This window comes from Vulpes lagopus, chromosome 22 (assembly GCF_018345385.1).
Source record: "Vulpes lagopus strain Blue_001 chromosome 22, ASM1834538v1, whole genome shotgun sequence".
Classification (NCBI taxonomy): Eukaryota; Metazoa; Chordata; class Mammalia; order Carnivora; family Canidae; genus Vulpes; species Vulpes lagopus.
In genome coordinates, this window is record NC_054845.1 from 25,495,673 (window position 1) to 25,513,131 (window position 17,459).

Genomic DNA, 17,459 nt, shown 5'->3' on the forward strand with positions numbered 1-17,459 from the left:
ACAAACAGCTCAATCTAACCATAAATGACTGATCCTCTGGGCACTCATGTTTTCTACTGTAAATCCAGGCGGGGTCACGCTGGTCCTAAGGGAAGTTAGGGTTTCTCCATTGTCATCCCCGGGTGCTCATCAGACAATGGTTTCATTATGGATGGAAGGACCCACTGCAACAAGCCCTGATCAGTCTTCGCCTGTCCTTCCTCTGTGCTCGTGCCAGCAGCCAAAGTGTTGGTGGCCAGGGTGTCTAAGGAGCATGAGGTTGGTCATTAAGAGACATGTTGATTTCCATTCCTTCTCATCTGACGGAACTGGTGTGGCTTTCTCATCTTCTACCTGGTGCAACCAAACTTCTGGAGTCTCATTAGGCTATTGCTCAAATATTTTCCTAACCCCTCCTTTCCTGCTCATTGTAAGAGGGGACTTTAGTATATCTCTGAGGAACCGACTGCCCGCGATGGTAGGGCATATTTTACCTGCAGCCACAGCCACCCGTCTGATGGAAACAGTTTTGCTTTCTTCAGTGATACAGAAGGGGAAGAAACAACTGTGGAATGCTTTTTAAACATTTTATGGAGCCCTCTTCCCTTTTGGTCTAAAAACCAACACAACTCACAGGGGCTCTCAGGGACCACGGTCAAGGTGACCCTTGTCACCTTGTCACTAAGCATATCAACCAGGTCTGCTATTGCCTACCAGGATCCTATTGCACATTTGGCTACTTGGCTTGTGGGGTCTTACTGTCTTTTTCCTGAAAGGATGCTGTGACCTTGTCTGCTTTGGTGAGGAGGGTTTAAAACCCCCACGTAGTCCATCTGTCTGGGGCAGTGGGGTGACACCCCTGGTAGTGTGGTTCTTTTTTGCAGGTGCGACTTTTATATCAAGAATATACTGCTTTTTAGTTGGTAAAAAGGCAGCAGTTTTTCTTTGGCTGCCAGAGGGAGTCCTTGTTGTCACTCTACCAACATTGTTTCCAAAACTACTTGGCAAGCGGACGCTGAATCTTACCAGTCATTCCTACTGAGAGCTTCAGCTTGCCAACCGACAAGGTGTCATTATATAATGAAAAGTTCAGACATCAGAGGAATGTTTCTAACACTTTAGAGACACTGTCAGTGAGACATCTCAATACTGGTCACACATTTTGCAACAGCACGTAGGAGGAATCAGCTCACGGACGTCTCACAGAATCACTTTCCCTTTTGTTCTCTTTTTGCTGTCATTCTTGTCCCAAGCCATCAGTCGCTTTTTGCAGAAACACAGACCAAAGGGTTTAGCGCAGGCACTTCAGGAAGTGGGCAGTGGCTGAAAGGTCAGGGAGTCCAGGGGCAGGGGAGAAGGGGCAACGCAGGGGGACAGCTCCACTGGGAGGACAGCTTGGCATTTACTTTCAATTTTCAGTGGCCTTTTTTCTTTTTCAAGATTTATGTATTTATTAGAGAGAGAATGAGCACAAGAGCACTGGGGGAGAGATGGAGGGAGTGAATCTCAGGCAGACACCCCGCTGAGCATGGACACCCCCCCCAACTCTGGGGCTCCATCTCAAGACCCATGAGATCATGACCTGAGCCAAAATCACGAGTTGGAAGGTTAGCTGACTGAGCCCCCCAGGTGCCTCTTCAGCGGCCTTGAAGAGCCCTACTCCACTGCCTTATCTCTGCTACTGTGGCCCATGCCAACCGCCGGTGGAGGGCCCTTCTCTGCCCGCCCCTCCCACAGGCACTTGGCCCCGAGCATGTGCCCCTACATCACGGGTTCTACTTTATCTCCGAACCTGGCCCCATGGTCCCAGTTCCCTAAAAAGAGCATTGTAACTTTCCCAGCCCCATATTGGGCACCAAATATGTCAAGTTTACATGTTAGACAAGGCGAGGCCAAGACATAACTGATTTTCCTGGTAAAGATATAATAGTCCACATTTAGACTTCAGTGGTTTATTACTTAACCCAGAGAATAAAAAGAAGAGGCCAAAGGTGCCAGCTCCCCAAGATCCTTGTTACATAAAAGGATGGTGGAGGCGCCCCTTCTAGATTGCAGCTGGGTTTTTTTTTATATTTTGTAGCTCTTTCCTGAGGGGAGCAGGGCAGGAAGCACACACCTCATCAGAACCCAGAGGAGAAGCTGTCTGTCTCCTGACAGCCTCCCAGGGGACAGAGGGAGGCAAGTGCTGGGTGGCCTCATGGTGGCTCCTGGTCGGCCTCCTGTCCCCCCGTGTCCCAGGAGGGTCACAGGGCACTCAGCCCCGAAGACTCAGGGAAGGCTGGGTTCCAGCCTTTGTGTGTATGGATGCTCGCAAGGTCAGGAGGGTGCCGTGGTGGAGCTGTCACCCAACAAAGTGACAAAGCCTGTTAGTGTTGGAGCTGGAACTGGAACAAAGTCTCTTGCCAGGCAGTCCCTGATCCCTCCACTGATCCTGCCAGCAGTGGATGAGATAAAAACACATGACAGAGAAACACGCACTTTTTTCCTATAAAAATTGCTCTTGTTTTTTTGAAAAATCACGTAAATATGAGTTACGTGCTAATTATTTATGACTGCGTACCACCCGTGGGAGACAATGTCATTTTGATGTGGCTGACGTAATTTGCAGGATATTAAACAATATTTTGCCCACAGAGATATGTGTTTATTGTAGGGAGATCAGAAAATATAAAGACATAAAAAGAAGAAAATCCCAAGCTTCTGTAATCTCCAAACCCTGCACATGTCACAGTGTCTTGTACACATTAGGTGCTTGATAAACATTTGTAAAATGAATTCATTAATACACACATGATCTTAGTGGTGAGGAATCATTATCCCGGGTTGCTTATCCTTGGTGAATAGATTCCCACACTTTCCCCCATGTGTGTCATCAACATATATATGTTTTTTTAAAATGAAAGCATGCCATATGCTCTCTTTTGTAACCCACCCTTTATTAAAAATAAATATGCATACCTTTATGTCAACAAACACTTCTATAACATTTTTTTAATGGCTGAATAGCATTCTAGCTTATAGCTTCCCCAGAATTTGCTGGTGAATCAGCCTTACCGTTACATATTTAGAATTTTTTTATGTATCAAGCTTTGATAAATATGTCTATTGCTAAATATCATGCCAATCCTGAATTAGTTCCATAGAATAAATCCCAAAATGGAATTGTTGTTAAAAGATTTTGTTCAGGGGGATCCCTGGGTGACGCAGCGGTTTGGCGCCTGCCTTTGGCCCAGGGCGCGATCCTGGAGACCTGGGATCGAATCCCACATCAGGCTCCCGGTGCATGGAGCCTGCTTCTCCCTCTGCCTGTGTCTCTGCCTCTCTCTCTTTCTCTCTGTATGACTATCATAAATAAATAAAAAAATTTTTAAAAAAATAAAAATAAAAATAAAAGATTTTGTTCAGGGCTTTGATATGTATCGCCTGCCAAGTTGTCCTCTAGGACAGTTGTAAACACAGTAGTTTTGAACAACAGAGGGCATTCTCAGACACTGCCACTGTGTTCTTCCCAGAACAAATAAACAGACCAACAAATACCCCTCAAAGCTTGATGCTTAGTCTTGGGTTAGGAGCTAATAGCAAAAAGGAAAGGTTGGCCCAGTTCTCTTTCCTCCTTTACGTATAAGAGAGAAAATCATGGAATCATGGAGCCAAAGAAGAACCAACTCGAGTGAGCATTTCTTAGCTTCTTTCTGTTCTTTTCTGAGGGGCTATTTTTTGTTCACAGCAGGTTCTTGTGGAGGCTCTGGAGGCTTTTTTTTTTAAAGTAGGCTCTACCCCCAGCGCAGATTCCAGCAGCCTGAATTCATGACCTTGAGATCAAGACCTGGGCTGAGATCAAGAGTCAGACGCTCAACCAACTGAGCCACCCAGGCGCCCCTCTGGAGGTTTTTGTTTGTTTGGTTTGTTTGCTTGTTTGTTGAGAGAGAGAGAGACTGAGCATGCACGCTGGAGGGGTGCAGGGGCAGAGGGAGAAGAAAGAGAGAAGAATCCCAAGCAGGCTCTCATGCTCAGCATGGAGCCCAACATGGGGCTTTATCTCACCACCGATAGATCATGACCTGAGCCGGAACCAAGAGTCCATTGCTTTACCATCTGAGCCACCCAGCGCCCCTGGATGTTTTAAATACCACAAACTTCTAGGCTTTTTTGCTTGTTTGTTTTGTTTTAGGGGAAAATCACACAATACAATTCATCATTTCAAAGTGTACAATTCAGTGGCATTTAGTATATTCTCAGTATTATGAAACACATTGCCTCTCTCTAATCTCAAAACTTTTTCAATGCCCTAGAAAAACAGCCTGTCACCAATTAATCTCTCCTCATTCCTCTCTCCTATTGCCCCTTGATAATCATTAATCTGCTTTCTATGTCTATGGATTTGCCTATGTAGTTAAATCACAGAAAAAGGATCATACAGGGGCACCCAAGTGGCTTATCTGACTCTTCATCTCAGCTCCGGTCTTCATCTAAGGGTCATGAGTTCAAGCCCAGTGTTGGGCTCCATGCTGGCATGGAGCCTATTTAAAAAAAAAAAAAAAAAGAATCATACGGGATATGACCTTTTGTGTCTTTTTTCACTTAGCACATGTTTTTAAGGTTCATCCAAGTTGTAGCATGTACATACTTTGTTCCTTTTTATGGCTGAATAATATTCCATTTTATGTGTAAACCACCATTTGCTTATCCATTCATCAGTTGATGACATTTGGGTTGTTTCCACCTTTTGACTATTATGAATAATGCTGCTATAAACATTTGTGTCCAAGTCTGTGTGGCATATGTTTTCATTTCTCTTGGGCATATACTTAGCCATGGAATTGCTGGATCATATGGTAATTCAGTATTTAAATTTTTGGGACCTGCCAAGTCATTTTCCATAGCATCTGTACCATTTTTACAATTCCATCGGCAATGTACAAGGGTTTCGATTTCTCCACATGCTCACCAAAAACTTGTTATTTTCTTTTTTTTTTTTTTTTTTGGTTAAAGCCATCCTAATGGGTGTGAAATGGTGTCTTATTGTGATGTTGATTTGTATTTCCTTAATGACCAATGGTGTTGAATGTCTTTTCATGTGATTATTGGCCATTTCTTATGCCTTCTTTGAAGAAATGACCATTTTCAAGTTGAACTGTCTTCTTATTTTTGTTTTTTTTTACTTCTTTGTATAGTCTAGTTATTAAATTCTCATCACATATATGATTTGCAATTTTTTCCCCCATTCTATTGATTATATTTTCACATTCTTTTTTTTTAAGATTTTATTTATTCATTCATGAGAGACAAACACACAGAGAAAGAGAGAGAGAGGCAGACACACAGGCAGAGGGAGAAGCAGGCTCCATGCAGGGGGCCCGACGCAGGGACTTGATCCTGCATCTCCAGGATCAGGCCTTGGGCTGAAGGTGACGCTAAACCGCTGAGCCACCCGAGCTGCCCATCTTTTCACATTCTTGATAATATCTTTTGATGTGCAAATATTTTAAATCTTTATGAAGTCCTATTTATCTTTTTTTTTTCTTTTATTGCTCATGCTTTTAGCGTCAAATCTAAGAATCCATTGTCAAATCCAAGGTCATGAACACTCACCTCTGTGTTTTGTTGTAAGGGTTTTATAGTTTTAGCTCTTTTATTTAGGTTATTGGCCCATTTTGAGTTAATTTTTGTATAGGAAGTGAGGTAGTAGTCCAACTTCATTCTTTTGCACTTGGTTCTCTAGTTGTTCCAGCATCGTTTGTTGATGAGACTGTTCTTTCTCCCCACTGAATGGTCTTGGCACTCTTTATAAAAATCAATTCACCATAGAGGGTGAACTGTCAGTTCTTGTCCATTGGTCTGTGTATCCTTATGCTACTGCCACACTGTTTTGATTATTGTAGCCTTGTAATAGGTTTTAAAATTAGGAAGTGTAAAACCTCCAACTTTTATATATATATATAAAATATAGAATATAATTTATATATATATATATATATATATAAATTTTGGCTAGTCAGGGCCTTTCGTAATTCCATATAAATTTTAGGGTTGATTTTTCTATTTCTACAGAAAAGGTGATTGGCATTTTGGTGAAGATTGGATTGCATCTGTAGACTTTGAGGAGTACTCCATTTTAACAACATTAAGTCTCCCTATCCATGAACATGGGATATCTTTCCATTTTTCTAGTGCTTTAATTTCTTTCAGCAATGTTTTGTAGCTTTCAGTATACAAGTGTTACCTCTTTGGCTAAATTTATTTCTAAGTATTTTATTCTTTTGAATGCTATGTATTAGTCTTCTCTGGCTGCTATCACAAAATATGACAGATAATAATAAGATACCAAAATATGGGTGTCTTGAATAATATAAATTTATTTTCTCACAGTTCTGGAGGCTGGAAGTCTGAGATTAGGGCCAGCATGGTTGGTTTCTGGTGACAGCTTTCTTTCTGGCTTGTAGACAGCCACCTCTTCCCTGTGTCCTCACATGCCCTTTCTTGGTGTCTACATGCAGTCAGAGAGAAAGAACATTCTCTGATGTCTCTTCTTATGAGGACACTAATCCTATTGGATCAGGGACTCACTCTTATTTAATCTTAATTATCCATTTAATCTTACTTTCTTAGAGGCCCCATCTCTAAATTCAGCCACATGGGGGGGGGGCGGGGCTAGGGCTTCACCATATGAATTCTCCAAAATACAAATATTCAGTCCAGAACAGATACAATTCTAAATGGAATTATTTTCTTAATTTCCTTTTTGGATTATTCTTCCAGGCTTTTACAACAAATGCCCACTCCTTTGGAGCCACTGTGTATCAATTTCCTGTGAATCTCCTTCCTCACTTTCTTTCTGTCTGTCTTTGTTTCTGTCTGCAAACTGCATTGTCTGCAACTTTTTTTCTCCACCTGACTCATTAACAACTGCTAAATATTAAGTGTCGAAAATGTGCCTTGTGATATGTCAAGCAATATGGGAGGCAACAAAGAAGTATGACATAGTCCCTGCCCTCAAAGATTTTCAATCTAGTGGAAGATACAAGACATAATTAGGGAGCAATTTATAAGCATATGTAGTCAATCTCAACTGGGTGCTCATGCACTAAGATGTAAACTCTCTAAGGGTAGGCATTCCTACTGTGCTCACAGTTGTATTTCCAGCCCAAGATCAGTATAGGAGGAACAGAATACAAGCTCAATAAATGAATGTTGAGTGAATTCATCCTTCTCCCCCTTCAGAATCTCACTTGGTGGAAGCTACCCCTCCCATTCATCCTGGAAGATGATCCCTAGGGGACTGTGTTCTGCAAAGTGGCACTTGGACAGGATCTATCTGAGAACCTTGGGCTCTCTAACTGGCTCAGGTTACAGCCTAATGGTAGGTTCACAGACACAGCACACTCTTTCAGCAAGTATTCTGGTGTCTTTCTAAAATAAGTTCTTACATAAATAGATCCTAGTTAAGTTCCACTAAGTAAACTGAGAAGAGGAATATGAAGGAAGAGGAATAAAGCATGGCCTATGCAAAGGGAAAAACATCTCAGAAACCTGCAAACTGACAGCCAGGAAGAGGTGCCAAAGGCTTTGGATTCCAGAGAAGAACCTGGTCCCCAAGTAAATGGTTATTTCCCTAGTCTTATAACTTCTTTTTTTTCCTGATTACAAGATCATGGTAGAAAATCTGAAAAACAAATCACAGTGTAAAGGAGGAAGTAACCTATCTATGAACCATGACTCAGAGATAACTACTATTTGCATTTTTATATAACTGTGGCATGTAATTGTATTTGAACTTAACACAAGGGAAAAATCCCCAAACTTTAGATAAATATTCCTTCAAAATGAGAAGACTGTTCAAAATGTTCAAAACTGTTTCTTGAGAAAAGTCTTCTAAAATTAAATAATTAGAGTCGTATTAAAAGGTTAGGGTTACAAAACAAAACAGCAACAGATAAATCACCACCACGACCAACAACAAAAAGGTTGGAGTTATTGTAGAGGTTCTCAACCTCCACAATATTGCCTCCCCCCTCCCCCAGGGACATTTTGGATTGTCACAACCTGGAGTGCAGGGAGATACTAGTGAGTAAAGGCCAAGAATACTGCTAAACATCCTACAATGCACAGGACAGTCCACCACAACCAATAATCATCCAGCCCCAAATGTCAACAGGGCATTGAGGAACCCTGATTTATTGCATAGTTATGTTGGTTTTAAATAGTACATATTTTTCAAGGGCCTAAGTTTATTTCTGTTTAGTAGGACATAGTTTTCTCAGGGATCAACAGAGTAAGTGGTTGAGAGCATGACCTCCATTTAGGTGGTCTGAGTTTGAATTCTGACTCTTCTACTTCCCAGTAAAGTGACCCTGGCCATCTTCCTTGGGCCTAAGTTTCCTCGTCTATAAAATTGTCGTAAGGTTATACCCCCCTCATACAGCTGTAGTGAGGACTGAATTTCTAAAATAAGCAAAGTGCTTAGAACAGTGTCCAGTTTATGCTAAGCTCCATGGAGATATTAACTATTATTATGTCATTAATATCTTAAATAAGCCAACTGGAAACACAAATTAAAACTTATATTTAGGATAATTCTCCTAAGGAATTCAGTACAGAAAAACAGGCATGTAAGTACTTTCATTTTTTTTTTTAATGAGATGGAGAGAGGAAGTGTGCGGCGGGAGAGGGAGAGAATCCCAAGCAGACTCCATGTCATTGTAGAGTCCAAGGTGAGGCTCGACTCCACAACCCTAAGATCATGACTTGAGCCCAAAACAAGAGTTGGACACTTAACCAACTGGGCCACCCATGTGCCCCCATATAAGTACTTTTACAAAATGGAAACTTTAGGAGAGATAAACAAAGTGAATAAAGCTAGGGCCCACTTATAGGTCTAAGGAGAGGTTTTACAAGCCTTTCTTGCTTTCTGGAATTACCTGATAATGGCAGGTGACTCGATGTTTCACCAGACACTTTCTTTTTTCCTTTTAGATTAAAAACATTTTTGAATTCATTCTCATAGTTCAAAACTCAAAATAATATGACAAGGCATACATCATGCAGTCTTGCCTCTCACTGCTGTCTCCTCCACCCACCCATAAGTAGTCATTTTAATTAGTTTCTGATGCATCAATACAGTGTTTCTTTATAAAAGCAAAAGTAAATGCTGTATATTCTTTTTTTTAAAGATTTATTTATTTATTTATGATAGTCACAGAGAGAGAGAGAGAGAGAGGCAGAGACACAGGAAGAGGAACAAGCAGGCTCCATGCACCGGGAGCCTGACGTGGGACTCGATCCCGGGTCTCCAGGATCGCGCCCTGGGCCAAAGGCAGGCGCCAAACCGCTGCGCCACCCAGGGATCCCCAATGCTGTATATTTTTATTTGGTCCCCCTTTCTTAGAAGATATCACATTTTTCCGTTGAACAATCTACCTTGGTTATCTATTTATCTTTCCACATTACAACCCATCTTTCCATATAACTACACAAGAAGCTGCTTCATCCTCTTTTAAGGTAACATAGTGTTCCATTATGCAGACATCCCATACTTTGTTTATAAATGGATTTGTAATTTTTATAAATATTAGTAAATGTCCTCCATGTAGGTTTGTGCCATTTTTAGGCTCCCACCAGCAATGTATGACTATACCTATTTCTCTCCAAGAATCACGGTAGTTTACAATAACCGTCTGTTCAAAACCATACTACAAAAACAAAACAAAACAAAAAACCATACTGCACTGGCAGGCATTACTGGGAGGTAGGAGTGGGAAACAAAGCTAAAAAGATGTTGGGCGTCAGTCAAGGCTGTTTTCCTGGGAACTGACAAAATCAGCCATTAGTTCAAGGTGGATTCTGGGCAACTGGGTAATATATTGAAGGCAATCAGGTCACATTGGTCCTAGGAGAATTTAGTTAGTAAAACCCAGTAAGATTGCTGTTTTTCTGGACCAGGAGTTGGATGAAGCTTCCTTCTATAATTTGATTGAAAGATCTCTTCTCTATAATTTTAACATGTCTTTTACAGAAACCCTTTGGTCTAATTTCTGTACTGGAGCAGATTCTGATCATCTTAAAATCTTTTCAGTAATAGTTTAGGAAAGATGAAGTACCTGGGAAGCCACTTTATTTCATATTCTTTAAATTTGTAGGTGTAACTTAGCCAGTAAATTTAGTCTCAGTATTTGTGGGTTCTCCTTAAGTTTTACCCCCAAACTCAAGATATATTTATTCTCCCCCTCATTTTCAACAACTATAAGAACATTATACTGACGTCAATTTCATAGGTGCTGCGGGTATCAATTGTCAAGTGATTTAGAAATTCTAAGATAAAATATTTGAGAGTTGGGCAGCCCGGGTGGCTCAGCAGTTTAGCACCGCCTTCAGCCCAGGGTGTGATTCTGGAGTCCCGGGATCAAGTCCCACGTTGGGCTCCCTGCATGGAGCCTGCTTCTCCCTCTGCCTGTGTCTCTGCCTCTCTGTGTGTGTGTCTCTCATGAATAAATAAAATCTTTAAAAAAAATACTTGAGAGTTACGTTACTTAACACAGCTAATAAATTTTTCATTAAAAAATTTCATTCCAGGGCACCTAGGTGGTGCAGTTCGTTAAATCTGTAACTCTTGGTTTTGTCTCAGGTCATGATCTCCAGGTCCTGGGATCTAGCCCCTCCTTGGGCTCTGTGTTCAGCATAGAGTCTGCTTGAGATTTTCTCTCTCTTCCTCTGTCCCTCCCACTTGTGCATGTACTGTCTCTCAAATAAATACATAAAATATTTTTAAAGATTTTATTTATTCATTTATGAGAGACAAACACACAGAGAAAGAGAGAGAGAGGCAGAGACACGAGCAGAGGGAGAAGCAGGCTCCATGCAGGGAGCCTGACATGGGACTCGATCCCGGGTCTCCAGGATCAGGCCCTGGGCTGAAGGCGGCACTAAACCGCTGAGCCACCTGGGCCGCTCATAAAGTATTTTTTAAAGATAAAAAGAATTCATACCACATTAGTGTACTTCATATTTGAATCCTGACTTTCTGTCATTCAGCTTCTTGTTTTTCCTGGAGTTTCTATTGTGTTTCTTTTTCTGTTATTGATTACATGAGATATTTATCTTTATCTCACTGACAGTAAGCTGCGTTAGATTTAAATGCTTCTATGAAGGAACAGTGGGCACTCTACTAAACCTCAGTAAAGGTTTAATTTCTTTAAAACCTTGGACCCCAAGTATCTATACCTCAAAACATACCCCAGTTTGCCACATATCCCATTTTTCTAAAATTTCTTTTCTCCAAGGGCAACTTCCCCAGTTTTGCCAGACACTCATTGTCTCAGTATTCTAACTCCTGCGTACCCATTTTTTGCAGTGTTCTCACAGGCCATCCAAAGTGCCCACCTCCTATACAATTCACTTTTGCCCAGCCCATTTGCTTTGATGTGACTAATGGATACTCCCCGTTCCCATGTCCTCTCTAGTAAATACCTGCCTGGATAGGCCATGGTTATTCAGCTTTGGTTGAACCCCACAGGTGCTGAACAAGGCCAAGTATGGTCCAATGTGGGTAACCCACGCAGGGCCCCAGACCCATGTGAACCTGGCCAGTGCCCCCCTCCTGGAGCAAGTGATGCGGCAAGAGGGCAAGTACCCAGTACGGAACGACATGGAACTATGGAAGGAGCATCGGGACCAGCAGGGCCTGGCTTATGGGCCCTTCACCACGTGAGCTGGGGCCTGAAGGGACTGGTACAAGGCCTCAGAGGGCCAGGCCCAAGGACAGTGGCATTGGGAAGCCTGTGGATAATGAGCAGAGAGGGTTCTCGCTGCATCCTCTGATCCTGATAGTCTAGAAAGCAGTGATTGGGACCATTCATTATTTTTCCATTAATAGACTATGACTTTGAACAAAGGAATAACTGTAAAATGGGAAGTTTGGGGTAGGATATCTCCAAGCTATCTCTAGTGCCTTTCCAGATCCATTATTCTACATTATGGTTGAAAATATGCCACCTTGAATCATAATAGGACATACTTGTTTATAGTTGAGAAAACATTGTCACCACATTAGTTAGGAAGGCTGACTTTAATTTAAAAAATATTTCCCAAATTATTTATTATAGGTTTGTTATGGGATATAACTTTCATAGATACTCTTCATACACAGGGGCAGATGTAGGTTGCAGCCTTGAAGTTAAACCCAAAATAATTTTGGCAGTGATGTATTTGAGGATGGGCTGAATGTGTTATGTGCACATAGGCCAACTGAGGTAAATCATTGAGAATCGTTGGTGATGAACCATCCCAGTGCTATAGGTTGTAACTGGGTATATTATAGGGTTTTTTTAAAATTGTTTTTTGTTTTCATTCCAGTACAGTTAACATAGTGTTATATTAGTTTCAGATGTATACTATAGTGATTGGACAATTCTATACATTACTCAGTGTTCAGCAGGGTAGGTGCACTCTTTAATCGCCATCACCTCTTTCAACCTATTACAGGTTTCATTTTGCTGTAGTATGTTAACAGAACTTCAAAAATAATGAAGGACTTTTGTTTTCTTTAGTTGCTTGACATCTCATGCTTTCATCATTTCTTAAGGGATTGAAGCTGATCCTGGTGATGGTTGTAATAGCAGCACCAATGATAATAGCCAAGTGTGTGTTTATAATATGCCAAGTATCAGGCCAGTCTCTTTATATTTATTTTTTCATTTAATTCTCACAACAAGCCCATGAGGTAGATACTGTGATTATCCCCATTTGTAGATGAAGAAACTGAAACCTAGAGAGGTTTTTGCATCACTTGCCACTCGTGAGTGGTGGAATCGATCTCTGATTCTGGAATTTAAGAGCTCAATGCCTTAATACTTTTGAAAAGGAAGCAGACGGGTTGGAAGGTGCATTTCGTCTATCTTTGATGCCTAAATGTTCATTCTCCCATTGCATGTTTTTTTCTTTTTTATGGTTCCTTCACAGGTGGACAGTTTCAGAACTGCAACAATGAGTGAGGCCTTTATTCAAAGTTAGGAGAAGAAAATCGAGTATCTGTCCTTCCAGACCTCTTTAATGTGATGTCTGGCCCTGAGGGCTGGATTTGGGTCTTAGGTTTTTGCCAGGTCAGGCTACCACTTGAGCTGATGGCTCAAATTTTAGAATTGGAGCTGAATATTGTGTACACTCCTATTTATCTATTTGTAGTTTCCTACTTTACAGCTAGTTTCCTAATTATATTATACCATATATACGTATTTTAAAGCTATTTTGCTAACCAATGATAAGTTTTGTCTTAACATATATATATATTTTTTAATCTCATTTTATGAAGCATTGTTTTCCCAGGAAATATTTTAACAAACACATAAATGGTCTCATTCAAGTTCTGCAAATCTGATTGCTACTATTGGGAGAATTTTTTACTCCTGGAGAAGCATGCACAATCTCAAGTTCCAATAAATGAGTCTATTCTGGTTTTCATTTCTTTTTCAGCAGCACTTTTAGTTGACCTTTTTGCAACTTTTGCCAACATAATAAAGAAAACTCCTGGGGTTTGAGGTTCATTTAAGTAAATACTTTTCTAACATTTGAAGAAAATCCTGATTCTTGCTATAAGCCTTTTAAATATCTTTCTTTTTAAAATACCTTATCGGTTTTTAAAATTCAAAAGCAATACTTATTGTAAAAAGTCCAATCATACAATATTGTCTCCCTACCACCCACTCCCATCCCATTCTTCTAAGTACTCCTGACAGTTTGGTGGGTGCTCTTCCCTACTTTATGTGGAAACATGAGAATATACATATGGGCCTATAAGGTTTCCTTTCTTCTTCCTAAAATTGGGCCCTGTTGTGCTTATTACTCTGCGACTGGCTTTTAAAAAAATTGATCCATGCGTAGCTTGCTTAGGAAAGGTAACAGATTTGGGGGACAGCTGTGGGTGGGGACATGAAGCCCCGCTGTGGGAAGCACGTTCCCACCCTCAGAACATCTCTGTCTAACCAGGATGGGGACCCACCCCCTTACTGGATGACTGTAGCAAGAGGGCCTAGGGCATCAGCCTGGTGGGTCTCCCCGTCCCCTTGGCTCACTGAGCCAAAGCAGAGCATGAAGGTCCAGAATTTCAGCTTCCCAGGAACCCTAATTTGCTCCTCCTTTACTCCTCATCCTCCACACAGAAGGACTGAAACCATTTCAGTTCCTCCTCATTTCACATAAGGAAGATACTGGGGTTGTACCATCCTAAGATAGTCATAGTCAACATTCCTTAAGCGTTCACCACATGCCAGGCTCTGATCTGAGCACCGGGATTGTTCAAACAACCCTACTAAGATCAGCAGGCTTATTATTCCCATTTTACCAAAGGGAATACTGAGGCACAGAGGAGTTAAGACACTTCACCTGCCTAAGGTCACCCAGTGATTGTCAGACCTGCGTTTTGACCTTGGGTAGCCTGGCTCCGAATGCCCACCTTGACTCACTTCCACGATGCTGCAGCGGGAGTCTGAAGTTTTGTGATTTGAAGATTCTGTTCTTTGAAGTTCAATGATTCTGTAATTCTAAAGCTAGGGGTCTGACATTTTCCTAGGCTCTCTTGGGGTCTTGGGGCAGGGGGAAGGTACCATCTAATGCAACTGCCATCAGCCACTCACAAGAGCGCGGTTCCTCCACTCTCCACAGCGAAGGACACCACTGGTACCAGCTGCGCCACGCTCTGAACCAGCGGATGCTGAAGCCGAGTGAGGCTGCGCTCTACACTGATGCTTTGAATGAGGTGGTCGACGACTTCATGGCCCACCTGCGCCAGCTGTTGGCAGAGAGCCCCTCGGGGAACCAAGTGTCCGACATGGCTCACCAATTCTACTACTTTGCCTTGGAAGGTACCCTTGTTGGGAGAGGGGCTGGGGTGGGCCTGGGTCAGAGGCAGGCTGTGCCCCCCACCCCTCCAGCCCCCTGGATTCTGGGCGTCGTGACACTGCCTCCTGTGACGGCACCTGTGCACTCCCAGCTATTTGCTACATCCTGTTTGAGAAACGTATTGGCTGCCTGGAGCGCCCCATCCCCCAGGACACGGTGGCCTTCGTCAGATCTGTCGGGCTCATGTTCCAGAACTCAGTCTATGTCACCTTCCTCCCCAAGTGGACCCGGCCCCTACTGCCTTTCTGGAAGCGCTACCTGGATGGCTGGAACACCATCTTCTCTTTTGGTGAGGAAGCCAGGGAAGGAAGTGGCGGTGGGGCGGGGGGACGGGGAGGGGTTCCGAGGTCGGTCCATCAGGACCTTCTGCCTCATGCTACCAGCTGTCACAGTGCCTCCTGATTTTGGCGATCGTGACTTTTGACCTTGTCCTCCTTTGTTCTCCACTGTCCCTGTAGGCAAGAAGCTGATTGATCAGAAACTCAAGGAGATAGAGACCCAGCTTCAGACAAAGGGGCCAGATGAAGTCGAGATATCTGGCTACCTGCACTTCTTGCTGACCAGAGGACAGCTCAGTACTCGTGAGGCCATGGGCAGCCTGCCTGAGCTGCTCCTGGCTGGTGTAGACACGGTGCGTGAGGGGGGCCAGCGAGGAGACCAGGGGCTCCCAGCTCCTATCCTGAACCAATTCCCCATTACCCTCACCTGAGCTTGACCTTCGTCCCTCCAGGTACCTGCTTCTCTTTCTGTATGGTAGATGTAGAGCTAGAAGGAAAACAGGGGAGGGGTCATTGAGCCCGGCAGAGGCGGGCAGGGAGTGGTCCTTTTGTGAGAGGGATACCATCGCCCCCCAGAGCCTCTCTCGGACAGCCAGAAGGTTCACCTCGCATCTTTCTAAGGTGTAATTTAAGGGGAGAGCTTGACCTCAAGCACCTTCTTAGTTGGACTCTGTTTTCCTTTTGTCGCGTGTGGTCTCCCTCCGTTCCAGTCCTTGTTGTCAGAGCACGATTCTCCATCCCGTGGGTCCTCATCCGGCTGTGGAGTCCCCACGCACCCCCGTGTCTATCTCTGCCACATTCGCTCACCCTCCCACTACCTAACCAGCCCTTTTCCTAGAAATCTCTCCTCACTTCATCTCTCCCTCTGCCTCCCAGACATCCAACACAATGACATGGGCCCTGTACCATCTTTCCAAGAACCCAGAGATCCAGGCTGCTTTGCATAAGGAAGTGGTGGGTGTGGTGCCCCCCGGGCAGGTGCCCCAGCAGAAGGACTTTGCCCACATGCCCCTGCTCAAAGCTGTTCTTAAGGAGACCCTGCGGTAGGTTGTGGTTCCCAGGGGTCAGGGTTCTCAGGGACAAGAGTCGGAAGTAGAGGCCGGTGGGCTGGAGCTAGGGCCAGGGGTGGGATGGGAGGAAGGACCTGGGGGACCAGAGGCAAACCTGCACTTTCTTTTCCCTGCAGCCTCTACCCTGTGGTCCCCATAAACTCCCGGGTCATCACGGAAAAGGAGATTGAAGTCAATGGCTTCCTCTTCCCCAAGAACGTGAGTGGGGCTGAAGAGCTGGGGTTCCCAGGGGCGCCCTGTAGCCCTAAACTCATGTGCCGCCCGTTCTTGCTCTACAGACCCAGTTTGTATTCTGTCACTATGTGGTGTCCCGTGACCCGGACATCTTCCCTGAGCCAGAGAGCTTCCAGCCTTACCGCTGGCTCAGGAAGAGCCAGCTTGCTGCCCCTGGGGTCCATCATGCATTTGGCTCTGTGCCCTTTGGCTACGGGGTCCGGGCCTGCCTGGGCCGCAGGATTGCAGAGCTGGAGATGCAGCTGCTGCTGTCAAGGGTGAGTGGGGCGGGGGGAGGCGCTGTGAGGGGCCAGGAGGGCAGGTGCAGAGTGTGGGGAGGAGCAGGAGGGCGGGCAGGGAGGGAGCCTGGGAGGGAGGGCAGTGGGTAGGGATCACAGGTTCTAAGTACGTGTGTTTGCCCCCCAGCTGATCCAGCAGTACCAGGTGGTCCTGGCCCCCGAGACAGGGGAGGTGAAGAGCTTGGCCCGCATCGTCCTGGTTCCCAATAAGAAGGTGAGCCTGCATTTCCAGCCGAGACAGTGCTGAGCTGGGCCCGGCCTCCTGGGAGCCGCCCCCTTCTCTCTCCCTGGCGCAGTCATTCCTGTCTCAGACAGGAAGGGGGAGAAGGTGGCTGCGGGACCCCGGAGATGGAAGAAACCCAGAGCACTTTCTATAGGACCCTGAGCTTTTGCCACTTTGATCATTTCCAATGTCTCTGTCTCAGATAGGAGGCCAACCCTGTGCCACATTGCTATCCTTGGAAAAAAATACAGAATAAAGGGACTCTTGTGGATAATTGGAGACCTGTGTCATTCTTTGTGATGACCCAGCATCCGAAGCCCTTGCTGTGTTTGGGGAACAGCCTCTCCCCTCTTAGGGATCTTGTGGGAGGCGGAACCCTCTCCCTCCACGGAAAGTGAGAAGGCCTGTGCTTTCCTGCACCACACAGAGGCCGAGGCCTCACCACCCCATGCTGGCTGAAGCCGGCCGAGCAGGACCTGCAGAACCACCCTCTGGACACCTAGAGGGA

At 44.2% G+C, this 17,459-nt stretch overlaps 1 protein-coding gene across 1 annotated transcript in view; it reads left to right on the top strand.

The window, feature by feature from the left end:
* LOC121480575 (sterol 26-hydroxylase, mitochondrial) overlaps positions 1-17,230 on the top strand; it is a 35,812-nt gene extending 18,582 nt beyond the window's left edge. Inside the window, exons 2-9 of the mRNA XM_041737212.1 lie at positions 11,489-11,679; positions 14,632-14,831; positions 14,960-15,157; positions 15,327-15,499; positions 16,023-16,189; positions 16,333-16,414; positions 16,495-16,707; positions 16,856-17,230. Coding sequence (XP_041593146.1) covers positions 11,489-11,679; positions 14,632-14,831; positions 14,960-15,157; positions 15,327-15,499; positions 16,023-16,189; positions 16,333-16,414; positions 16,495-16,707; positions 16,856-16,975 — 1,344 coding nt within the window. The 3' untranslated portion in view covers positions 16,976-17,230. The remainder of the gene's footprint in view (positions 1-11,488; positions 11,680-14,631; positions 14,832-14,959; positions 15,158-15,326; positions 15,500-16,022; positions 16,190-16,332; positions 16,415-16,494; positions 16,708-16,855) is intronic.
* Positions 17,231-17,459: the final 229 nt, after the last annotated feature.